Source organism: Tenrec ecaudatus, chromosome X, assembly GCF_050624435.1.
Source record: "Tenrec ecaudatus isolate mTenEca1 chromosome X, mTenEca1.hap1, whole genome shotgun sequence".
Lineage (NCBI taxonomy): Eukaryota > Metazoa > Chordata > Mammalia > Afrosoricida > Tenrecidae > Tenrec > Tenrec ecaudatus.
In genome coordinates, this window is record NC_134548.1 from 46,118,411 (window position 1) to 46,145,166 (window position 26,756).

The 26,756-nt window shown below is 36.4% G+C and overlaps 1 protein-coding gene across 8 annotated transcripts in view; it reads left to right on the forward strand.

Moving 5' to 3' along the window:
* Positions 1-26,756, forward strand: part of USP9X (ubiquitin specific peptidase 9 X-linked) — a 106,550-nt gene that overhangs the window by 45,754 nt on the left and 34,040 nt on the right. For 6 of the 8 annotated variants that reach the window (XM_075539498.1, XM_075539495.1, XM_075539493.1 and 3 more), the window contains 16 exons: positions 377-529; positions 1,404-1,508; positions 3,858-4,064; positions 6,121-6,257; positions 7,898-8,046; positions 13,031-13,118; positions 14,522-14,864; positions 15,994-16,089; positions 16,971-17,182; positions 18,018-18,258; positions 18,546-18,695; positions 19,344-19,464; positions 22,240-22,370; positions 22,567-22,845; positions 25,626-25,751; positions 26,608-26,733. In XM_075539498.1, coding sequence (XP_075395613.1) covers positions 377-529; positions 1,404-1,508; positions 3,858-4,064; positions 6,121-6,257; positions 7,898-8,046; positions 13,031-13,118; positions 14,522-14,864; positions 15,994-16,089; positions 16,971-17,182; positions 18,018-18,258; positions 18,546-18,695; positions 19,344-19,464; positions 22,240-22,370; positions 22,567-22,845; positions 25,626-25,751; positions 26,608-26,733 — 2,664 coding nt within the window. The remainder of the gene's footprint in view (positions 1-376; positions 530-1,403; positions 1,509-3,857; positions 4,065-6,120; positions 6,258-7,897; positions 8,047-13,030; positions 13,119-14,521; positions 14,865-15,993; positions 16,090-16,970; positions 17,183-18,017; positions 18,259-18,545; positions 18,696-19,343; positions 19,465-22,239; positions 22,371-22,566; positions 22,846-25,625; positions 25,752-26,607; positions 26,734-26,756) is intronic. The other 2 variants (XM_075539497.1, XM_075539500.1) reach the window with 1 other exon arrangement.

Sequence of the window (26,756 nt, forward strand, 5' to 3'; positions counted from 1 at the left end):
AACATTGTCAGTTCAAAATGATAGTAAAATACATAAGAGAGACCTTTATACACAAGAGGAAAACAGTTTTGTGGCAAAACTGATGTGAAGATTGAGATAGCCAAATTTTACCTGTGTCCAGTAGGAGATCACCTGTATCCACACTACCTACACCCATTCTGGCTGACCTACTTATATGAGATAGCGCTTGGTGGCACAGTGATCTGAAGCACTGTATGTGATACTCCATCCATATCCGCTGCCCATCCTCACCCTTTGCTTGCTTCCCAGACTTTGGTCCAAAGAACCTGTTTTAAAGTGTGATGACACTTTATATTTTTTTGTCCAACAGCCTTCTCAGTTTGTGTTTTGAAACGATTTTCTGAATTATTTTTAGGAATGGATACAGCAGAATAATATTTTATCTATAGTCCTGCGTGACAGTCTCCATCAACCACAGTATGTAGAAAAGCTTGAGAAGATTCTTCGTTTTGTTATCAAAGAAAAAGCTCTGACCTTACAAGATCTTGATAATATCTGGGCAGCACAGGTAAGAAATTGGAAAGTAGTGACTTTAATCTCCAAAAAAAGAGATACTGAAAGCTACGTTCATAATGGTAATTGCGCAAGAGCATGCAGGTTTGTATCGTCTTGAGATTTACTGAATTTAAATGCTTGTTATGTCCATTGAAAGGGTTTAAAGCACTTCTCTGTTTGTTTAGTTATTAATTTAATGAGATGGCAAACAAAAATCTGCAATGTCAGAAGTCAAATAACTTAAACTAACCTGTGTGATAGATTTCATTACCCATGGTTAACTTGGGAAATAATTATAGTTTACAAAGTTCTGAATTTTTGAGCTGATATCGTGCTTGAGTGGGAAGAGAATGCTTTGAAAATGATGGCTGCATCTGTGAAAATGTGCTTGACGCACTGGATGAACATATGGGTTGTGGTAAGAGATGTAAGAGCCTCCAATAAAAGCAAGAAAAAAAATTCTACATATTTTGAGCAATAGGAAAAAAAGCTCTGAATTTTTATTGTTGTTTGGGTTTGTTTTTTCAAAGTCTGTGGAAACCAAGAAAAGATTGGGTTTCACATTTGAGTATGCAAGGACTTGACCTTTTGGAACAATATCATTAGTAGACCTTTTTCCCCTCTTTGCGGCATTGAAATGACCTTGTTAAAATGAATATTTTACTGTCCAAAAGTTAACATGAATTACTCAAGTACACATTTACAATTTATATATGGAAATTGAGTTGCCATTTTAGACTTCAGTTCTAAAGCATTTAACATGTTATATATTTTCTTACATTACACAGATGAAAAAGATGGTAATATTTCATTAATAGTTATTAGGCAGTGTACTAATCTGTTACTCTAGTATGCCTTGACTGTCTTAGATTTTATTTTCTCAACAGGCAGGGAAACATGAAGCCATTGTGAAGAATGTACATGATCTACTGGCAAAGTTGGCATGGGACTTTTCTCCTGAACAACTTGATCATCTTTTTGATTGCTTTAAGGTAATCATCTAATAAAAGATTTTCTATTTCATTTTCCATCGAAATAATTAGTTCCGTAAGTGGCTCTTAATTAACACATGAATGGCAATCTCATTGAACACTTTTGTGAAAGATTTGTAACGTATTCCCAACAACCCATACAATTCTGTCTCCATAGTTGTTTATTATACTTTATAAACTCATGTTGTATATAATAAACTCTATCCAGTTGCTATAGTTGAGCTTGCAAAAGCCCAGTGGTTGGTAAATTTATATCTCAAGAACATAGGGGGAGGCGAGAATTCTACCACTGAACCACCAGTGCCCCTGTTCTCAAGAACATAGGATCATATGGTAGCCTTCTGTTAGTCTAGCATTAGTTCACCAAGGTTTCCTGTTTAAAACAGCAATTATTCTGACTGCTGGTGCGAACAGAAGTTGCTATAACCACTGTGTAAGAACCCACTGAAAGTGGACCATGTCATATTTAAGGTGCCATTTTAGTGTTTTATAGTGATTATCCTATGTCCTTTTAATAGAAAACCATATTGTTGCATTATTTTTATTGGTCACTAACAGACTCTTATCACTGACTTTTTCTGCATTGGTGTATGTGTGCCTTTTGTCTTTCAGTGTGTAATGCACATTGCTCTATTGGGCTTTCCGCTTTTTATGAAAGTTTACACTGAATTATTGAATAATTTTTTAGAAATGTTGTTTTGTGGTGCTTGGGGTGAATGGTAGGGTGGTGGTGATGAGTTGGGCTGCCAGCCACACAAGATCAGCATCTGGAAACCACCAGCTGCTCCTTCACAGAAAGATGAGACTTTATGCTTCCCCAAGTTTCAGACACCCATAGTAACAATTCTACCATACCCTGAACGGTCACTGTGAAACAGAATTGACTTGATGGAGTGAGTTTTTGAGATTGAATATTAATATTGCAAATAAGGTATCCCTAAAACAATTAGTACAAAAATTATTCAGGGATACTAGTTTCCGTTTTTCACAATGTGCCATCATGTGTTTTCATTCAGTTCATGTTCCTTTTCCAGTATTTTCATTTCCCTGACCCCTTTGCTGTGTTTCCCAAAGTGGGTGATACCCGCTTGATCCCTTGGGGGATGCTGGAATGCTCCAAGTGACTGTAAAAACAGAGATCTATACTTTGTCCTGAGTTATGGGCTACAGTACAAAAGTTTTAATTGCCAAAGGTCACTGAGGAAATTGTTTTTCTGAAAAGGTAACAGTAGGTCTCAGAAGTTTAGGAATCTGTTCTGTAGATAGATTACTGACCATTAACTCTCAGAGATGAATTTTTAAAGGAATTTATTACACTTATTGTTTTAGTTTTATAAGTTAATCTGTTACCTAGCTCTAAAAGGTTATTGATCTCAAAAGAATGTATCTCTGCCACCAAGTCAGTGATGAGAGATCCCCTGTGACTTTCTAAGGCTGTTTATAGGAGTAAAAAGCCCAGTCCTTTCTACTGCATAGTTGCTGGTGGTTTTGAACCGCCAACCATGTAGATCAAATCCCAACCCTTAAACATTACACCAGTAATAGCCTTGGTAATCCGTTCATTTCAACTAGACCAATTAGTTTGAATATTTTAAGATTTTGAGTTCAGTGTCACAGTTTTCTCTCGTTCTTTCAGTATCCATCTAGTGGGGCCCTAAACAAGTGGGCACAATCTAAATAACCTGATCTCAGGGTGTGTCAGGCCATGGTTCATGTTGATTACTAGTTCTATGTACTATTCTGAATCATTGGTTTCCTCTGCCCTCCTGTTCTTTCTGCTCACAAGCTTTAAAGACCCCAGATAGAATTCACCACTTCGAGATTTAGAACATACACTTTATAAACGACATTATAACAATCGATTTGTCCCATGAAGCACTAAATCTTCAAGTTGAGAAATGCAACCTTATGAGGTGAATTCTTGGTTCTTGTAATACAATTTAGAAGTCCCTAGTAACAAACTGAATCTAAAACTGACTTTCATCCAGGGTTGTTTTATTTGACCAAGTTAGGAGACCAGTTGGGTTATCACTACTGAGGAGTGTGGCACTGACATCTAGTGGACAGAGGCCAGGCTTACTGCTAAGGATCTCACAATGCACAGAACTCTCCAAGCAAAGAATTTTCTAAGCCCAAATGTCAACAGTGCCATGGTTGTTGATATTTAACTGTAAATAAAGGATTTTCTATTTTCTGGATACTGAAATCTGCCTTCTGAGTACTATTTTCTATCAGCTGTCACTTGAAAAATATTTTGCTCAGCTGTGTTATCTCGGTGACTGAAATGTAGTTAATCCAATGACAACCAAATACTCATTAGTTTCATGCCATTTAACCCTTTTTCCCTAGGCTAGTTGGACAAATGCAAGTAAAAAACAACGGGAAAAGCTGCTCGAGCTGATCCGTCGCCTGGCAGAAGATGACAAAGATGGTGTCATGGCACATAAAGTGTTGAACCTGTTGTGGAATCTGGCCCACAGTGATGATGTGCCTGTAGACATTATGGATCTGGCACTCAGTGCCCACATAAAAATACTAGATTATAGTTGCTCCCAGGTAAGGTTAGGTTCCTTGGCTCACTTTTATGTAACCTCTCTCCACATTTAGGATGGCTTTGTTTTACCATTGTTCTGTTTGAAGTGATCTCCCGGAATTGGCTTATATTTCTTCAAATTAGCCTGCTTGCCTTTACAGCAAGGTTTTGTGTGTTGCCAAATACAGTTCTTCAAAACAGATTACTTTGTATTAGTATTTCAAATACATGGTGCTGAAATGCCCATTTCAAACATAAAATATTAAAATGCATGAGGTATTTTTACAAGAGAAATAAAACTAGCCAGTTAAGAAAAATGCATAGAATTTCTTAAGCAGTAAAATATTGTGTGCCTTTCCTATGGTTAATCCACACAATGTCCATACATTCTAACTCTTGCCATTGTGTTGCTTTTTAGTCTGTCTTGTGAACATGCCTGAATAATTAATCTCCTCCTTACTAATAAAAGTATTTACTACACTGATAAGTTAGTTTCACTGATTCAGATGACAGGTTTTTTTTTTTAATCTGTACTTGATTGTGATGGTTGTTTCACTCGTTGCCAGTTTATCAACTCATAAATGGAACTTGAGTTTAAATTTATTTTACTAACCCGAGAAACCATCTGGAAAAAATGAATCAAAGTGTAGTACATTTGCTTTTCAGGGTTTAACTGGTAGCTCCTCCTCTAATTTGCAGTTAGTATCACAGACTGGCAGTGTTGGCCACGTCCATCCATCTGTAGTTACTGGATTTAATGAACCTTAATACACTGTTGCTTTGTTCAGCCATCATGGTCTAACTGGGAAAGAACATTTTTTAAACATCACTATCCAGTCCCTCTCTCAAAACAAAACAAAAATCAAGAGCATGATATATCTCGTCATATATAAATATTTAAAAACCCTTATAAGTATGTGTACTATAGAAATGACACAAAGGGATGCACACATGGAGTTGTAGAAGAGAAACCTTTTGAATAATTACCAATGGACCAAGCAGTCACTGTAGAGATGGCTCTCAATGTAGAAAAATGCACTGTTTAATGCAAAGGGTTTAATGCAAAACACGTAGGAGTATGAATCTTAATCTTGTCAGAAGTACAAATGTAAATATAATGCAAAAATTATGCCCACATTTAGGAATTGAGGACACACATAGGTTTCGCTCTCACATGTGGTCAGTGCACAGGGGTGGCACAGTGGTTTCATGAAGTTTGTTCCAAAGTTGCAGTTTCCCCTGATCTTTTTTTGAGGGGATAGTAATTTTATCCATGTCTTTTATGAAGTCCCTCATACATTTATATACACACACGTAATTGCTTTCCTTCCCCAATACATACACACAAAAAATTCAAACTTAGAAATGTACTTGATACTTAAACCAGTCCTGCTGGTGGTTACTAATTTAAAGGGAAAAGTAATTTATAAAGAGCGAAATATTAAAAAAAAAAAAAGAGCGAAATATTTTTAAAAATTAGTGTGACAGCATTAATTTGTACCTATTGTGCCCGTCTGTATCCTTTTCTCTCCTTTTGTGTATGTGGATGTTTTTTGGTGGGGTTTTTCTTTTGTTTTTAACTTGCATAATTGTCATACTGTTATTTTGGGGGGGAAATATAAATTGTCAGTGTTCTTCACCGTGCTTAGAAAAATATGCAAAAAGCAAGCTCACAGCGTAACACTTATGCTATTGCTAAACTTTGTGGTTTGGTAGAAACCCCTTAAACATGGGATAAAGCTAAATCCCCACCTTCTCGCAAACATTTTTAAAACTCAAAATTTCTGTCAATGTACAATATTAATAATAGTTAAGGAACTGTACCTTTGTGTGGATGTATATGAGTCCATGTAATACTTAGCTTTTTTACAAGAGTGCTTTACTCTTTGGAGTTGATAGTAAATGTAAAATAAAACTATAATTAGATTTCTTTTTTATATTAGACTTTCTACAATTACAAAATAATCATTTGGTGCTAATCTTACAAGAAAAGTTTTTGTTTTTTTTATTCTCAAAATTATTTGAAGGTAGACTTCCTAAGTATTGATCTATATAAAACATTGAAATTGTTTGTTTAAGGACCGTGACACACAAAAGATCCAGTGGATAGATCGCTTTATAGAAGAACTTCGCACAAATGACAAATGGGTAATCCCCGCACTGAAACAAATTAGAGAAATTTGTAGTTTGTTTGGTGAAGCACCTCAAAACTTGAGGTAAGGCTTTTAACATAGAGAGAGAATTTCAATATTTTAATGTATGTATTATATTGAAAAGAAAAAGCATATCAGTTGGGAAGAGCAAATTTCAAAGAAACTCAGTGAGTTAACTGGAGACTTAGTTTGGAACAAAGGAACCCTTCATCATACCCACCTTCTCTATTTGGTTGATGAAGGAGCAAGCCACTGATAAGTATCATAATCGCAATGATAAATTGCCTTAAAGTTCTTAGTTCGGAATTCTCTCGTATTACCAGCAAGTATGCCAGGCAATGTCACGGCATGCGTTGTGTTTATTAATCTCACTACTCATTTCCCTTGATCCTTCCTGCCTTTATTTCCCTTTGCCCCCAGTATCCACCCTTTATCCCACAATATAAAAGTACTTCTTATAAAATGTTTTTTTTTTCTTTTCCTGATTTATTTTAGCTAAGTTTCTGTTAAATAACTGCCTAAGTATACTATCTTAAAAATGCCAAATTCGGGTCATTGGAATAATTTGTCCTCGTGTTTTCTGGTAATTACGTGAAAAGGAACTGCAGAGAGAACTAGTTGTAGTGCACAGAATGTTCACCTGGGAGCTAGGAGGCCTAGAGGTAAACCTTATATCTAAGCAGTCGTGATCTGTCTTAAGTTTTCTAGTCTTTTAGAAACTTCTTTTGTTTAAGTGTAACATGCGCAACTCTGTTTATGCCTAACACAGAAGCAAGGGATAGGTATATGTTTTATGTTACATGCACATAAACATCCTGTGAGGGAATTTCAAGAAGTTCGTGGAAAATGGGATGAAAGGATATTGAAATTTTCCACAAATATTTTGAAATCCTTTTACATATTTTCCCAATTCCAGTGAAAAATTTTTGGAAACTGCCCAGGGGAAAAAGAAAAAGTACAGACGTACATGATGACATTGACATTAGAGAAATGCTTTAAAATTATTGACTCACTGTGTGTGTGTGTGTGTTAGTGCACACCCACCTCCCTATAGTCCCTTCGCAAATCACTCCACTTGTCTGTCACAGATAGTATTTTACGTATTCTCCCACCCAAACAGTGGCTTCTTCTCCACTATAATAGTATTGGTTTTGATAGTTGATTGACGTTCATGATGATGGGAAAATTGGTTGGAAAATAACTAGATGTCTTTTTAGTGACACCTGGGCACAAGATTAGCAATAACACAGTGCTTCAAAATATCCCTTGAATGCCTATTAAGTACAATATTACTATACAGCATTTTCTTTTGATTAAATTCTTCAATACAATCACAGCAAAGCAATTGTAATGCTATTCTTAAAGTGAGTATTTCTATTTTTATAAATTTTTGACATAATCATGAACACTTAGCAAATGCTTTGGTACTAACCTAGGATAGCAGTAGAAATTATGCACTTAAGATGAATGAGGGTGGGAAATAAATATTAATCCATTTTCATATAAAAGGGAGAGAAATGATTAGTTTTTTTAGGAATTGTTTTGAATTGCTTTGTTTTCTAAAAGAAAATGTACAAAACTATAATTTTATTACAAGTTATACCATTTAAAGTTTTTAAACTTAGTAGCTAATTTTATTAGTTTTGCTAATTTTATTAGTTTTTGATTGCAAGAAAGTTTAATTACCTAATTATATTGTTAAGTTCTTCTCGTTTCAGTCAAACTCAGCGAAGTCCTCATGTATTTTACCGCCATGACTTAATCAATCAACTCCAGCACAATCATGCCCTGGTTACTTTGGTAGCAGAAAACCTTGCAACTTACATGGAAAGCATGAGACTCTATGCTAGAGGTACGTATTGTAAAGCTGAGATTGTTTGGGGCAATAAGGGACTTCCCTTTCTAGCAATTTTTTGTTTGTGTTAAGTACCTTAGAAAGGACAACTCATTTTCAAAGATGTAAGGTAATTGATTTTAATAATTGTACTTCTTCATGAGCCTATAATTTATTTTTACTGCCAATCTTAACACAGATTCTAGCCCAGCATTTTGAATCTCTTTAAGTGCCTGCCTTCCCCCGCTCTCCATGTTAAACTAATTTCTCTCTTTCTCTCCTGCTGCTTGGGAACTCCCATCTGCCTGATCTGCAATTGGCTGTTAACCTTCAAAGGTATGTGCTCTACTCATTTTTAACCTTTTTCTGTTCCTTACTGCCACCACCTTTAGTTTGTGTGTGTCCCCACCCCTGCCCTCAAGAAACCTTGACTCAAAAATTAACTGTTTTAAGAAATCATCTGTGAGAAATGTTGTTAAAGTTGATTTTTACATGGTATATTTTTAAGTCCACTTTTATAAATGCTTTATGAATATAAAATTTTGCAAAAGTAGAAGAGACTGTAGGACTGATGATGCTTTGATTGATTCTCAGTTTGAAATTGCTCAGACCTCTTGAGGGGTGGCGGTTCCTGTGATTTCATCAGACCATGGGGGGGTGCCCGTCATCTTAGTGCTCTGGTGCTCTCTGACAACGCTACCGCGGGGGTCTGTGTGTGCTAGAGCACTCGTGTTACTTGAGTGCACATTCTTCCTGTGTCTCATGGCAAATTCACAGACCAAAATTTGGTTGTCTTTGTTTCCAAATTATAGATTAACAATGGTTTCTATTTCTGGCATTACAGAATTGACCATAATGTTAACTGTAAATTATACCCATTTAATATGTTAAACTAAGTGAGTAGGATTTTAGTCCTCAACAGTTTGCACCTACAGAAGCCAATAGTATATTTTTAAAATCTGAATATTTTTTGAAGACCAGAGTACACTAGTGACTTAGACGGTAGGACCAGAAGAGCAACGTAAACATTTCGGTGCTAACAGGTAACAGGCAATGATCATTTCAGTTTTAAATGGTAATAGGCGAGGCTTTATAAACATAACAACCATATATTTATGCTTTATATCAACTATAGCCAAAGTCAGAGTGAGAAACAAGAGGCTTGCTTACAGTATGCTTAGTTCTAAGCATTTGGGCCTAATTTAGCATGGCTCAGCTTCTTTGTGATGATTGCATCTCTACACAGTGGTACACACTCCTGATTGTCAGTGCAGACCTTTTCCCCACCGTGGAGCTTTCTCAATTAGCTGTGTTTAATGTTAACTCCATTTACTTCATTTGCATGTGGTATGTTCCAGTTAATGTCAGATTGGGAATGCTGCACAAACGGGGCGAAACAGTTCAGCCCACGCTAAAGTCTTTCTTCTCCACTTCAGTCTTGATTCTTTGAATTACTGTTTCATAGGAATTGCATGGTCACCTATCTTAGATTGCCTTCTTTATATTGTTTGTATCTCCACAAAGTAGAAAACGTGCATCTATAGAAGCAGATTGTCTCGCTTTTGAATTTGACTCAAACAAGCTACATGACCTTAGAGAAGTTCTGTATGCTTGAACAGACCCGGCCAATAGTTGAGCACTAGAATTTTAGTTTTAATATGAGAGACTTCAAAAAGTTCATGGCATTAAAAGATACTGAATATTCCCGAGTTAATTGACTTGAATACCTTCTTTTTTTCATAACCGCCTGGATAAGTTTGTCCTCCAATAATAGAGTGATAGTCTTTTGATTACTACTGATCATTGTATTTTGCCTTTTACTTCTGTTTATTAGTTTTTTTGAGAAGTAATTTTTTTTAAGCTAGTAAATAATTTTTTAGTGAATTGGGCTTTTCATAGCATTAGATTACTTTGGAGATACATTTACCTTTTCTGAATTTGGAATTCTTAAGCAGTTTGTGGATTTTGCCTCTTTATAATAAAAGTATTTCATGAATCCCTTTACGAATGAAAAATGTTATGCAGGAGATAACATTAGACTTCCACAGTTCACTGATATTACCAATTTCTTGTAGCCATTTCACCAGTATTGAGAATTTTCCTGCCATTATTTCATCTCCACTTAGCAACATAAGCATTTGGGGATAATATTTCCATAGTAACATGGTTGGCTGATTTCACTGCTTGCTTTAAAGTTAATTCAGGTGGAGGAATGAACTTATCCTCCAACTTTCTCTCATAGTATATCACTCACTACTAGTACCGCCTCCATACACTGATGCTTTATGCTTGTAAAAAAGTTTTTAACATGCCCACAATGAAACAAACCAGTTTTCACAGTCAGTTTAGTTCATTGGAAAGGGTAAACGTGATGCTGATTTAGAGTGCTTGCTGAAGGTTTTCACTTATTCCTGCTTCCTAGGTCACTTGGTGGATTAGTTTTTATCAGAAACCGTTTTATCAAGTTCTCATTTCTTAGTTTCCATGGTCTCTTCCCAGTCTCTTAACATTCAACATTCCAACACTGGTATGTTGTAGAATTTTCTCCCCCCCCTCCCCCTGGAAAAAAAACAACATGGTTTCTTCACAATTATCCCTCAGCAGCAGTGTTGTTAGAATGAAGATAACTGGGCTTGACTTCCTCAGCACCTCTGACTCTTTCCCACACATCATTTATGCAGTGCTGACACTCTTGTGTGTGAGTTCTTTGATTAAAAAGCATTGATTTGTTATCCACTTTATTTGGTTTCTTTGTAGCTCTTTAGAGTTTGGAGCAGGGATAACCTTAGAGAATTGACTCCTGAAAGTATGGAGGTGCCCCAAACATGTTAACCTTTCAGAAGGAATGTAGGGGCATATGGGAATTGAGCCCCAAAAGAATGGGAGTTTTGAGCTTTGGGAATGGTAGACTAAGTAACTCTCCACAGCAAAACAGCCATTTACCTACCAGTCATCTTAACAGAGGAAAAAAAATCATTAAAAACATTGTTACTTCACGTATCTGGAAATATCATAATGGGACACATTTGTTATAAAACAAAACAAAAGTACCTAGTAACCTTTATTGGAGAAACATTTATTTAGAAAATCAACAGTGAGTGTTAAGCATTTGAGCCACAACTTGCTCCCTTCTTCTGGTTCTTAGCCCTGTTAAGTGGAAAGTACTCTGGGCAGGTGCACCCACGGAAGGTACTCTGGGCAGGTGCACCCACGAAAGGCTTCCTCCCATCATAGCTGCTAGTCCACGATTGCGGTGTTGTCAGCTAAAAGGAATAACATTCCCGTACCTCACGCATCCCCTGGTGTAGGGCAACGACCTGGCACCGGAGCTCCAGCTGCCTCTCACTGCTACTTGCTCTTAGGGTGAAGGCTCCCGTGCTAGGAAGGGCATTCTGACAAAATTATGGACTGTCATCTTCCCTACCAGCCTCAGTTTGCAGAGCAAAGGCTATCATGCTGAGAGTCAGTCTGCGATAGCCACTCCCAGTTCTACACTGAGAGGGTACCAGCACCAGCAACTGAAACCGTGCCACAACTCGAATTTATTAGAGCTCTGGGTAAAGAGGCAGCCAAAAGTCCTGGGATCACAACCCTGGGGTGATGGAAGACTGTATGGATTGGCGAGGGTGCATCCAACTCTGAAGCAATGAGAACAGGTTGTATGCAGATTCTACAACAAAAGGCAGAGGTTTCATGGGTCCTCGGGACTTAAGCAGTTAAGTCGAACAATGCGTTTAACCCTGATGCCTGGAAACCCCTAGTTCTACAACACCGTACACTTCTCTGCATGCCCAAGACTGAACTCTTGCTTGTGATTGGACATAAAATGCAAAAGCTGTTACTCTGGGTGAAAACAACTCTCTAAACAACTCTCTACCTTAAATGGCACACGAGGGGCAAATCTTTGGTTGCCAACTGGCCCCTAAGCACACCCTTGGACCCAGTGACCTGACTCCTAGGTAACCAGGCATAAAGAACAGGACACCATTTCAGAGGCTACAACAATAAAGTCAGAAAAAAAATCAGAGAAAATGGCTAGGGCAGAGGTAATAGTAAAATCTGTGGTAATAGGTTGGAATAAAAAGAACATGTTTACCTACAAATGACAAGTAAGAAGATAAAAGTAATTTGGCAATGGAGGAACCTGCAGGAAACGACCTTAATCAAAGGATTCAAATGTATATAATGGATAGCAAAATATGATAGTAATGGTGCCTCCTGATAGAAACACCCTTAGTAGAATATGTCTTCGCTTTTGTAGTAATCTTGCCGAAATGCATGACCTGAATCAAATCGATCATTAGTCATTCAACAGAATTAGTCAGGAGTTGTCAAAAGGGTCAGGAAAGAAAAGACGAGCTCTGCAGATTTAAGATGACTAAAGTCTTAAATGTAATACTGATTTTGTCATGGACGTGAAGAAAAGGATGTATAAGATGTTCACAATCAAAAAATTGGTTTAACTTGTTTATTTAGACTGTGGGCTAAATCAGAAATTCGCCGCATATTGTTAGGCATTATGATTGGTTTCGAGGGATTGAGGGAGATGTTCTGTTGGCATCTAGTTACTGAGTCCTGGCATATTGTTTGACATACTTCAATGCACAAGATGAGAGTTCCACAACAGAAGAATTATCTGACTCAAATTTTCAATAGTGAGCTGAGAAATCCTGCACTAGATAATATTATTTTGACCATGTTTGATAACATTACTGTAGTTATATATGCAAGTGTGTCCTCAACAAGAAATAACACAATTTTGAAGTAATTCAGGTAAAGTGAACTTTGAAAACAAAGACAGATGAAATCCAGTGTTTAGTCCGATGTTTAAAAGCTACTTCTGAAAAAGAAAATTTAATATTTAATTGAGTTGAAAACACCCAAGATTTTGGTTAGATTTCAGTTGCTTCCTTAATAAGTTACTTAAGTTAATTTTTTATAGGCAGTAATGATGGAGGGTATTCACCCATAGAAGTCGTGATTTTTCTTTTCTTTTTTGTAGACCATGAAGACTATGACCCGCAAACTGTTAGGCTGGGAAGTAGATACAGTCATGTTCAAGAAGTCCAAGAACGACTTAACTTCCTTAGGTATGTTTTAAAAATTATTCTTGCTCTCTTTATGACACAGATAAAGGAGTGCACAGCTCATATTTTGTATAGGTCTATATTAGGTGGTCTCCTTGAAGTTGAATGTTTTCTGCCACGGTCTAAAAATCAAACATCTTCCCATGTATTCATTATTAAATTTTTTGTCATTAGATAGATTTCAACTTTGTAATATTTGTGGAGCGCATGTATTAAACCTTAGGTAGAATTTTCTTTATAGTTACTTACACTAAAACGGTTCATTAAATTTTTTTATATTGGGCCCTAATCAGCTGGAAATCCATGAGGGCATTGTTTTTGGCATGACATTAAGGAAGGGGGGATGGTAGGCTGCTAAACCAGCATTCCACCAAAGGAATTTGAGTCCTCTACTGCTTTATTCTAATAATGGCGGTAAAGGCCATCTAAAGTCCTATGTCAATAGCATTATTTCTGATAAGAATAAGGAAAAGACGTTTATTTCCATTCCATCACATGGCAGTTACATAATGATATGCTCACCCTCCATTTGATTTGATGTGGTCATTCTCTATTTTCTTAAGTTTTCACAGAGCAATCTGGTCTTTAGAACCTAAGCCTGTAGATACATGAGTAGTGAATATATTACATTCTCTAATGATGACATATAAACAGCATGCTAATTCTTTACTTTTTAGCACAAATGGCCCATTAAAATACCTTTTGTAAGGTTAAATTCAAAGACTAAATGTTGGGTTCAAAAACCCAATCTTGTATTTACATTTAGCTCCAAGTGTACTTAGCAGTATTTCTAGCACATATTAGGTAGCTAAGGAGCTCTGGTGACTTAGCGGTTACATGTTGGGCTGCTAATAGCAATGTCAGCAGTTTGAAACCACCAGCTGTTCCCCAGAAAGATAAGGCTTTCCAGTCCCTTGAAGAGTGACAGTCTTATAAATGCACAGGGGCAGTTCTGTCCAGTTCAGTAGGGTCCCTGTGAGCCGGAATCAACTAGATGGCAGTGAGTTGTTTTTATTTTGAGTTGAGTACCTGATAAATGTTAAAGGAGTACATTAGAATCGTGATTTTTTTTTTTAGTGCCAGATAAAAGTTAAGAAATAAGTTGTTTTGAAAGAACTTCTAAAAAATACCCTTAATACATTGGGAGATACATGTTTTATGCATATCCAAATAGATTGCTCTTGTTATTCTCAACTGATTTCACATTAAAGATTTTTATAAAAGGTCTTATACCAAGGGCTCGAATAGAAAGTAAATGTTTTTAAAATGATGATGGCAACATTGTACAAATATGCTTGATAGAATTGATGTATGGAATGTATATAAGAGTTATAAGAGCACCTAGTAAAATTAGGGAAAAACCCACTGTGCCCAACCTAATGGTTACTTGTTCTTGTTTCTCTAAGATTTTTATTGAAGGATGGCCAGCTCTGGCTCTGTGCTCCTCAAGCAAAACAAATATGGAAATGCTTAGCCGAGAATGCAGTTTACCTTTGTGATCGAGAAGCGTGCTTTAAGTGGTATTCCAAGTTGATGGGGGATGAACCAGACTTAGATCCTGATATTAACAAGGACTTCTTTGAAAGTAATGTGCTTCAGCTAGATCCCTCCCTATTGACTGAAAACGGGATGAAATGTTTTGAGCGATTCTTCAAAGCTGTGAATTGTCGGGAAGGAAAACTTGTAGCAAAAAGAAGAGCCTATATGATGGATGATTTGGAGTTAATAGGCTTAGACTACCTTTGGAGGGTAAGCGGGGGTGGGGAGGAATATATATGTATATAAATTCAGTGCGTGTGCATTTTTTTAAATTGGAAAAGAATCATTTTCATTTGATGATGGTGGTTTCCAGCCTAACAAGTACTTGTCCATTATCTGTTTCTGTCATTTGCCAATCTGTACATACCTTCCCTGTTTCTTCTACCCTCTGCCTCTGTTTCTGTTGTCTTGAAATGTCATTGTTGTATGGCCACCCCCCCCCCCAAAAGAGACACCATTTTCATTCATGTTGAGTCTCCTTTTCCTCTTTGTCAATGTAAATTTAAAATGGGACCAAAAGAGATTTTGTTTCGAAAGGATTATGGACATACACTTTAGCACTGGTTTAAATTACAAGGGAAGTAAAATAATTATGTTCTACTAAGACTACACTTTTCACTTTGTTTATAAATTATGAGTGTGCTTCAAAAAAGTATTTGAAAAATGAAATTTAAAAGAGTGGAAATAGAAACACAAGGGAGAAAGTGGGATGAGTAGTAATGAATTGGACAGATTGCAGCGATTGAAAGGAAGCAGATTAATGTATGATTTGTTGAATGGAAAGCTCAGGGTCCCTGCTGCTCTGTGAAACTTTACACGATTCACAACAAAAAGTTTCAAAATTTTACAGAGTTAATGGAATATTTTTTCATGAGCTTTTTGAAGCTCTCCTATTAATAAACCACTGATTTATTTAGATAAGTGATTACGATCTTAGAAATGGAGAGAGATAATCCTTTATGGTAAACTTTGCTTTATTTCTCTAGTCTCTTATTTTCTTTTAACTAATGTGATATGTATAGTCTTTGAAACTTATGGTTGCTTTGAGTCACCATTGACTTGGTAACAGTGAGAAATTAAGATCGTCCTTGAATGCTTTATTAGTAAGATGTTCAATTGCAGGATTAAATTATACTGGTCAAAGTATGTTTTATTCCTAAATAGTTTTAGTCAAAGATTTCTTTCTCTTTTTTTGGCCCTGTTTTCTTAATTTAGTTCAAAAAGATAACTTATTAAATTATTCACTACTCTTAAAAATAGCTAAGGATATGGTTTCAATTTAAATGCCAATAAAAGTATTTCTTTAAAGATACTAACATTTTAATCTTTTTGAATCTAGGTCGTGATTCAGAGTAATGATGACATTGCTAGCAGAGCAATAGATCTCCTTAAAGAGATATACACAAACCTTGGTCCGAGGTTACAGGTCAATCAGGTGAGAATTGAGATGTATGAAAATGCACACATTTCACCGGGAGGGGTAGAAAAGGGGAACCGATCACAAGGATCTACATATAACCCCCTCCCTGGGGGACAGACAACAGAAAAATGGGTGAAGGGAGATGTCAGACAGTATAAGACATGACAAGATAATTTATAAATTATCAAGGGCTCGTGAGGGATGTGGGTGGGTGGGAAGGGAGGGGATAAAAGAAGGAGCTGATGCCAAGGGCTCAAGTAGAAGGCAAATGTTTTCAGAATGATGATGGCAACAAATGTACAAATTTGCTTGACACAATGGATTGTGGTAAGAGTTGAACGATTAAATGAATAAAATGATTTTTTTAAAAGAAAAAGTGCATACATTTCTGATTGAAACAACTTTTTTGCTTTTAAGATTAAAAAACAAATCCGATTCAAAAGGGAGATGGTGTCAAGAAGTCTAGGAATAAAACTGTTTGGAAACTGAATGTGGTAGCAAATTATACAATTCTACTTGCCATGATTGATCTGTGGAATGATAATGATTTATGTATTAACTCACAATTTTTAAAACATTACTGGAAATTTTGTAGTTGAAATCTTTGATACATTATGTCTAAACCATTTAATTCACCTGTGTTGTAGAAACTTGCTGACTAAATGAATCTTGCCTTGATAATTTTCTTTAGGTATTTGATGTTATTTGATGTGGTAGGATTTTGAGTATAGTTATTAAATGGAAAAAAACTCTACTCAATCTGGTTTGCCTCAGTTTATCCTGAGACACATTTCTTCCTTTTAGAAAGCATATTTCATAGGCTCTGATCAGGGTGCCTTTAATTTTTACATTTCAGAGTAACATGACCTGTTTTTAATTTGGCCTATTATTTGTAGGTGGTGATCCATGAAGACTTCATTCAGTCCTGCTTTGATCGTTTGAAAGCCTCCTATGACACGCTGTGTGTTTTGGATGGTGACAAAGACAGTATTAATTGTGCGAGGCAAGAAGCTGTTCGAATGGTTCGAGTATTAACTGTTTTGCGGGAATACATAAATGAGTGTGACAGCGATTATCATGAAGAAAGAACAATTCTCCCAATGTCAAGGTTAGTCATGGAGGTACTCCTGAAGTCCTCACTTACTTGGTATATTTTATTTAAAAGTGACGTGCAAGTAAAAAGAGTGAAGGAATTTTTATTTTCAGAAATGTCCTCATTAGAAAAACAATTTGCACCTTAATTAAAATTTTGGTAATAGATTTAATTTTTAAGGATCTTTTTTGACACTGAATTCTCATTTATTAAAATCAGTGATCCACTCATTTTTCCCCTTGAGAAACTGCTTTATTGCGCAACTCTTCTTAACAGTTAAGTAGCAATGAAAATAATGTTATGGTTGGGGGTCACCACAACATGAGGAACTAACTGTATTAAAGGGTTGTGGCATTAGGAAGGTTGAGAATCACTGACCTATAGCATGAATGTTATCAGTACTGTTTAAAGTAAGTCTGTTAATCGTGACTTTTATTTTTTGTATCATGTATCTTATTCCCCAAAATGCTTCATGCTTAATAGAAGTACCATTCTAGGGTAAATTTTGTTGTTGAGAATTTTTTTTATTTTGCGGGGGGGGGGGGGCTGACGACATTTTTATTGATGCTGTCAAGCTAAAGTTTATCTTCCATATTTAAAAATACTTAGTATATTGGACTTTTGTACCACAAAAAGAAGTGAAGTGTTAACTCTTGTCTTTGCTTGAATTTATTATAACTACAAATCTAACGTTCTGCAGCCATGGGTATAACAATCCGTTTATTTTTGAGTTATAATATATACATTTTTAATAAAATATTTAACACTAAATGACCAACATTTTTGGGGGCCACCAGTATTTGATAGCCTGCTGAATTTGATGATGATATTTTGTTTTCCTCCCTTCTAGAGCTTTTCGTGGTAAACACCTGTCTTTTATAGTTCGATTTCCAAACCAAGGCAGACAGGTTGATGACTTGGATGTGTGGTCTCATACAAATGACACAATTGGTTCGGTACGACGTTGTATTCTCAATCGTATTAAGGCCAATGTTGCCCATACAAAAATTGAGCTTTTCGTGGGTGGCGAGCTGATAGATTCTGCAGATGATAGAAAGCTGATTGGACAATTAAATTTAAAAGATAAATCGGTAAGTGTATAAAAATCACACTTTTCAAGAAAGTAAGTGGATAGGTATTTTTTCTATTACAGATTTGGATTCTATCACTAAGCAAGCCAGGCATTGTGGCACTTCTGTAGAGAGGAAAGTTTTTTAAAAAACAATTTATTTTACTGGCTTCGTTAGACAGTACTTTTAAAATGTCTGAAATATAGCACATAATACTTTTGTTTTTTTATTTTGGTATACCACTAAGTTTTGTTTTGTGAATGTATTTTCCCCATTCTTGATACTAATACATTTTGTCATTTTTTTAGTTAATTACAGCTAAACTTACCCAAATAAGCTCCAATATGCCTTCAAGTCCAGATAGTTCTTCTGATTCTTCAACTGGATCACCTGGAAACCATGGAAATCATTACAGTGACGGTCCCAATCCCGAAGTGGAAAGCTGTTTGCCTGGGGTGGTACGTGGATGCAGTCTTAAGCTGTTACTTCCAAAGCATTACACTTGGGTTCTCTAGGAATAAATAGAAGTATGTAGAACAGTGGGTGTCTTTTTTTCCCCCTTCATGATCTTACTGTTTAATGGGGCAACATACAAATTATTATGCAATTAGTCATCAATGAACTTCAGAATGGATCCCTCTGAAAGATGATTGTAACTTAGTTGAAAGTTAAAACAAAAATGTGTTACATTAAAAAAAATGTTACATTGTGTTAACAGAAAAGTAATCAATTCTACAGCTTGAATATATGAATTTAGATTGTACAAATTTGTTCTTTAGAAGAATGTGACCCCCTTTCGCAATTAAATTAGGGATTTAACTAGGAGGAGTCATGGTAGCCAGTTACTATGTACAGTGTTTTAAGTACTGTATGGGATAGAAAGTTTAGCAAAATAGTAAAAGCTGTCACATTACTGGCAGTTACTTAGAATGATCTGTTCTGCGTGCTGGAAGATTTATGACAAGGAGAAGATGGGGGAGGGAGGCCATTTCAAAGAGGATCGAAATGACAAAAGGAAAAATGATAGCGATTAACAAACACAAATTTCAGAAACGTTTTCTTGCTTAATTTACAAACGAAAACATTTTCTGTTTTTTTTATTCTAGATAATGTCACTGCATCCCAGATACATCTCTTTCCTTTGGCAAGTTGCTGACTTGGGTAGCAGCCTCAATATGCCACCTCTTAGAGATGGAGCAAGAGTACTTATGAAACTTATGCCACCAGGTAAGTTTTTTAGTTTGCTTTTATTTTTGTTATGTTTTGGAGAATCTGATAAAGTACACGCTAAATAATACAGGGAAATATGAGCAAATTCTGTTTTTAAATGAAACATGCTTTCTGCTATGTAGCATACCAGAGATTGGTAGTGTTGTCCACAGGCCCAAATCCAGTCCACTGCTCATTTTTGTTCAGCCAGGACCCAAGGATTTTTTTTTTTTACTTAAACCAAAAAGTCAGGAAATTAAAATTAATGCATTAACTTAACTACCTTATAATTATCAGATTGTACCCAAGGTTATCCAGTAGTCTCCTTGAAAGAAAACAAGTATGTCGTATAGAATTAAAACATTGCATTTTGTTTGCCTCAGACATAACTTTTTAGTTTCCTTCTGGGATAGTTCCTGTCTTTTACTTTCATGACCTTGACAACTGGGGTGTTTAAGGGCCAGTTATTTTGTAGACTGTCCCTTCGATTTAGATGATCTCTTTCATCATGATTCAATTCAGGTTGTTAGCCAGAATAACCTGTCAGGTGATGTGCCATTTCAGTTTATCTGTATTGGCTCATGGCTTGCTATCATGCCAATTTTTCAATTAATGACTTAACCATTCTTGCCACCTAGGGATTCCTTTTCATTTCTGGTCTTACTTGTTTAATTTTTTTTGTATGTGTTAAAAAATGTACAGGTTCTAAAAGTCAACTCAAAAAGATTAACTTAAATTTTTCTGAATACATTTGGTACTTCCTCTCAGTAATAAATGTTTATTAATTTTCTTGTTATCATTCCAGTATCTTTTTGTAGACTCAACGCAAAATGCAGTGTTCTAAATTTTGTGTTGCACTTCCCTTGTTTTACTTAATCGTGCATATACACAATTGCGTATTATTTGAATAACAGAATATTATGCAGATGTACAAATGAATGAGGAAGCTCTCTCAGTTGTTTAGCAGTGATTTCTATCTGCATATTATTCTGTTGTTTATTACACCCTGTTTTTTTCAACCAGTCTCCTGTCTATGTTGCATTGAGATATTTTTAAGAATGCAATTATTTTAAAAAAAGAATGCAATTATAAATTTCAAGATTAAAATGCTCTTTGTTTGATAGGGCTTATCAACTATTTACCTTCCCTATATAAATGATAAAGTAGTAATTCTTAGCCATATTACATTCTGGAATGTCTCTACCACTCTTGCTGTACTTGGTCATCTTGATCCAGATCCTCCTCTCAGGTTTTCTTTCTGAAGAGAGTTCACAGATTTCTTTTGATGCTTATAGGAGGGTTGGTTTCCTGGCTCCTTCATGAAAGGAGAGGAAACAGCATTTACTGCTTTTAGACCTTTGGTTCATCTATTTGTTTCTAAATCTTTAGAATCAGATACTCTATTCTCTCACCCCCTCCCCCAAACATATCTTCATCCTGCCATGCCATTTATCTACCTTCTGTACACTCTACTTATCATAACTGGTTGATATTTCTCTGGTGTTTTCTTCTCCCTGTTTTATGTTCTATTATTATGGTCGTATTTTGATATTCTCATTCTAGTGGTTTTCAGGGGTGCATTCCTCATAATTAGACCATAATTGATGGATCTGGGGAACTTAAGAGCTCAAGTAAGATGATCATGTTTTGAAAATGATAATGGCAACATATAAACACGTTTACTTGATGTAATTGATTCATGGATTGTTATAATATCTGTAAGAACCCTCAATAAAATGAGTTAAAATTTTTTTTAAAATCCACCTCAAATCCTGATCATATGATGCCACCAGATGGCGAGAGTGTACTACTACCAGACAGTTCAAGCAAGAAATGTGAGAGGATGCCTTTAAAATTTTTTTTAATCAAAGCATATTACCTACATTTAAAACAGCTTAAAAAAATAAACAAAACAACTTTTAAAAAACAGTGATGATTGTTTTACAGTAGAAAAATTATAGTATTTGGTATCAAACACACAAATTCAGATCCTTCTTCTGGGTGCCAACCGTTAGCCTTAGATATTTGTTATCTTAATCTTGGAGTTTTCTTGTCTCTAACAGTGGGCTAGGAATAACTATTTTGTAGATTTGTGGGGATTAAATGAAGTGATGGGTGGGAAATTCCTACTTTAATACCTGGCACTTAGGTCAACATTCAACAAAGATTAACCCATTCTGTCACTATGTTAACACAAATGTTAGCTCACTGTGTTGCTTTCTTTATACAGACAAGTACATGTGCTCACTTCTGTTAGAGTAGCCATTCTAAGAAAAGGCCGTGGCTATCAATTCTTTCTCTGGCTGGGTAACTAGGAGTAAATTTGAGGTATTTACTGGGTGATCCTATTTTAAATTATTCTCAATTCTTACCTGAAAAGTGCCTCTGTTGGGAATTGTTGTTAAACTTAGAACTTATTGCCGTCTTCTCTGTGGGTAATTCAATCTCTTTTAAGTCCCTTGACCTTATTAACTCATTTCAACCAAATAATACCCCTATGAGGGAATTTCTATTTTCAAGATGGAAAAACAGAAAGAGAAAGTTACTTGACCAGGCTCAAATAGTTTGATTGACAGTTCTAGAATACAAATGCAGGCAGTTGGGCTCCAAGGTTTGCACTGTTCGAGTACGTGTTACTATTCATTATTTTCTGTCTTTATAATAATTGTTTAGGGTTGTTGTCTTGTGACTGAGCATATGATTTAACTGAATAGCCTTCAATATGTCATAGAAGTGAAGCATAATGAAACCATGAATTATGGGGTTTTTTGAACTGTCTTGTTTATCTTACAGATAGCACAACAATAGAAAAACTAAGAGCTATTTGTTTGGACCATGCAAAACTTGGAGAGAGCAGCCTTAGCCCATCTCTTGACTCCCTATTCTTTGGGCCCTCAGCCTCACAAGTGCTATACTTAACAGAGGTTGGTGTTTTTCCTTTTGCATGTACAGGATTTTTGTAAATATGACTTCATATGGAAATCGAAGAACATTGATACCATTATAATGTACTGTTTTGAATGAGTCACGTTTTTTTTTAGCAGTGATGGTATGAGAAGTAGAAGTTAATGACTTACTTTGAAACTCCTTTAAATACATCCTTCTTCTTTTTCCCCCCAGGTTGTCTATGCCTTGTTAATGCCTGCTGGTGCACCTCTGGCTGATGACTCCTCCGACTTTCAATTTCATTTCTTGAAAAGTGGTGGTCTTCCCCTTGTCCTGAGTATGCTGACAAGAAACAACTTCCTACCAAATGCAGACATGGAAACTCGAAGGGGTGCCTACCTCAATGCTCTTAAGATTGCCAAACTGTTGCTCACTGCCATTGGCTATGGCCATGTGCGAGCTGTGGCAGAAGCTTGTCATCCTGGTGTAGAAGGCGTGAATCCCATGACATCGGTAATAACCAGTAAACTTTTCAGCAACACTTTATTATATTCAGGGTCAATTCATAATGTTTAAAATGCCTTTCCAGTAGTACCTGATTTTAGAATTTTCTTTTACTGTTTGTTAATTTGAGAGTAGTTACTTCCTGACCTTTTAAGTCCTGTTTGATTTTGAATTAATCTTAACTCTAATTAAAAACCTTATGAATTTCCTCCTACCTCCTTCTGGACAGGTATATAAAGACACCAAAACAAGCCAAACATTTTGCTGACATGTTGCATCCCAACTTATAGTAAACCTGCATGACAGAATAGAACTTACCCAGTAGGGTTTTGAAGTCTAAAACAGAAGCAGACTCTCCGTTATACCTCTCTCCTGTAGAGCTGCTGATCGGCTTGATCCACCAACGTTTTGATTCACAGCTGAATGCTTAACCCCACTGTGCACCAGGGCGCCTTCTGTAAAGATGCAGGTGGTCATAGGAGGTGGCTCACTTTTGCCTGTTGCCGACCTATAACCACTGGATCACTGACTTAGTCTTTATTTCCGAGTTGGTTTCACTTTCTTGATTCACATCACCCATTGTTTTCAAGACAGTATTATTCAGTGCCTGTTATAAGAGTACAAACTATGCTTTCAGTTCATAAGCAATGGTTTTTCTTCGTTAGAAATGGCTTAGGTTTGAATCAGGGAGATTGGAATATTCGTTGTGTATGTCATGTGGAGTAATTTTCTGTTTTTAGGTGTGGGACTGATACTATGGTTATATTTAAAAGGCAAGAGTACCTGTCTTTTATAAATAATTGCTGAAATAGTTACAGAATTAGTTATGTGATATGTAGGATTAGGACAGAAGGGTTGTCATCAATACAAGTGGCATAATCTTACATGCCAGTGGTTTTTTCACGCGCACACAGAACAGACCTTGTAAATCTCTACCTCTGCTCCCCAAGTAAGCTTTGTTAGAGTGTCCTGTACTGTTCTGTGTTTCTTAGGGTTTAGTGGTTCTCATTAGGTTGTAAAAAGAGAGCTGCTTGCTAGGATAAAAACTAACTTTTGTCAGGATGCCTTATCCCATAACAAAAGTCAAACTTAATTGCCATTGAGTTGATTCTGATTCATGGTAAACCCCATGTGTATCAGAATAAAACTATACTCCATACGATTTTCAATGATTGCAATGGACGTAAATCACCAGGCCTTTTTGGGATACTGCTAGGTGGATTTGAACCATCAACCTAAGGGTCAGTAGCTTAGCATAATTCATTTGTTCCACCAGGCACTTGTGATTCCTAATGTGAGTGCTTAATGAAGTGAACAAAACAATTGTTTCCCTTTTTACTTTTTCACTAATATTTATTGAGAAAATGTGTCTTTATTAAGTCTGTCAGGAATAAAATGCACAATCCGTAAAATCGACGTCTTAAATACTTAAAATATTCATAAATACAGTATATAGGAAGAATATAACAACTTGAAATAATTTTCTGGCTAGTAACTAATTAATAAAAATTAGTCTGTTTTTAGATTTTTAATTTATAGTGCAATTTTTCAGTGTTTTTATTACTTTTTATTCCTCAATTTTTTTATTTACAAAGAATATTTTTTAAATTAAATCTTTTTATTAGGGCTCATACAGCTCTTATCACAATCCATACATACATCAATTGAGCAAAGTAACCTTATACATTCGTTGCACTCGTCATTCTCATAATTCACCTTCCACTTGGGTTCCTGGAATCAGCTCGGTTTCCCTTTTTTTTTTTTTTTTTTTTTGCCCCGTCCCCCTCCCTCCCTGCTACCCCCCTGGTCCCTTGATAGTTTATAAATAATTATTATATCTTATCTTACACTCCCCGGCATCTCCCCTCACCCACCTCCCTATTGCCCATCTCCCAGAGAGGAGGTTACACATAGATCTTCAAGATCGGTTCTCCCTTTCTACACCCCCTTCCATCCTGGTGTCGCCACTCCTACCGCGGGTGTTGAGGGGTTCGTCTGTCCTAGATTCCCTGTGTTTCCAGATCCCCCTACTGCACCGCTGTATATCTTCTGGTATAACCAGGTCCGCAAGGTAGAATTGGGGTCATGATAATTGGGAGGGAGGAGGCGTTCAGGAACTAGAGGAAGGTTTTGAGTTTCATTGTTGGTACACTGAACCCTGAGTGACTCATCTCCTCCCCACTACCCATCTGGAAGGGATGTCCAGCTGTCTACAGATGGGCACTGGGTCCCCATCACGCACTCCCCCTCGTTCACGGTGACCACTTTTGTTGTTTGAGACCTGGTCTCCTCTGCCCTTCACGATCACCTATGTTGGTGTGCTGCTTCCGTGTGGGCTTTGTTGCTTCTGGGCTAGATGGCTGCTTGTTTGCTTTCAAGTCCCCAGACACTACATCTCTCAGTGGCCGGGTACCATCAGCCAAGAAGAATTTCTTAATAGTAGGACTTGAACAGGGTCTGCTCAGGAACATGCATGTGAAAGTGTTCTCTAGATGAAGGTGGAACCAGTGTGTTGTGTCATTTATCCCCTGCAAGTCAATCTGAGCCCAGGTGTAGAAACACCCACATATTGACTTCATCTAGAATGGGGGAGTGTGGAGCAATATGCACAGGAAGAAGAGGAAGCCTACATTAGTGGGCTTTTTATATGGGTGACCAGGGATTCTTAAATTATACTATATGTTGCAAGGAGGTTATCCTGAGAGAGTGGTGATGGATGGGGAGCAAATGGTTGGGTTTTGGTTATGTACAAATTATTTACCCCAAGTAAAATGGTTAACTGTTTTCAGGTCAACCAAGTTACTCATGATCAAGCAGTGGTGCTTCAAAGTGCCCTTCAGAGTATTCCTAATCCATCATCTGAGTGCATGCTTAGAAATGTGTCCATTCGTCTTGCTCAGCAGATATCTGATGAGGTTAGTATTAAACTTTTAAAGCTCTTGAGATTATTCCTTTCAGCTTTGGCCCTCTGGATTTTTCACAATTTGAGACCTAATTTTCCTAGACCCTGCTCAATTTAATCACTATCTCCATTTGGCTTAAGTTTCATTAACATAATATTTACTTGCTAATACTGGTATTATTGGTATAAAATAATATTCGTATTCTGTTTTTAATCTCCTTTATTGAGGTAAGATGTGATATACGATAAGTAGCATCCTTGTAAAGTGTGCAGTGGGTTTTTGACAAACGTGTTTACTTGTAAAACCACTGCTTCTTTGAGGTCCATCCTTGGCTGCAAGCAACCACTGATCTTTCTGACACAATAGAGGAGTTTCTGTTTCCTAGAATGTGATACGGACGCAGCCTCTTCAACTGAGAGCACCACTTTTGAGATTATTTTTTGTGTTTATCAGCAATACATTCCTTTTTATTGCAGAGTAGTATTCCATTATGAATATTCCTCTTTAATCCACGTATTTAGTGGACATTTGGATTCTTCCTCTTGCCATATTTTTTGACTGTATGTAAAGTTGCCATGAACGTTCTGTACACCTATTTGTGTGGACATAGGTTTTCATCTCTCGTGGATAAAATAAACTAGTTGGAATGGTTACATCATTTTGGTTGTCATTTGAAAGATTTGGGTGGAAATAGCACAGGGCCAGATAACACTGGGGAGAACAGCTGAAGTGTTGATGCCAAAAAACAGCACAAAGGCAGCTCGGGAACCAAAGTGGTGCTTGGTTTGACTATCAGAACCATTTTTCTTAAATCTAATGATGAATTCACTCTAATGTCCTGTCAACAACATTACTTATTACTTTGCAGGCTTCAAGGTACATGCCTGATATTTGTGTGATTAGAGCTATACAGAAAATTATTTGGGCATCAGGATGTGGGGCATTACAGCTGGTATTTAGCCCCAATGAAGAAATTACAAAAATCTATGAAAAGGTAAGAATTATATTTCTTTTGAA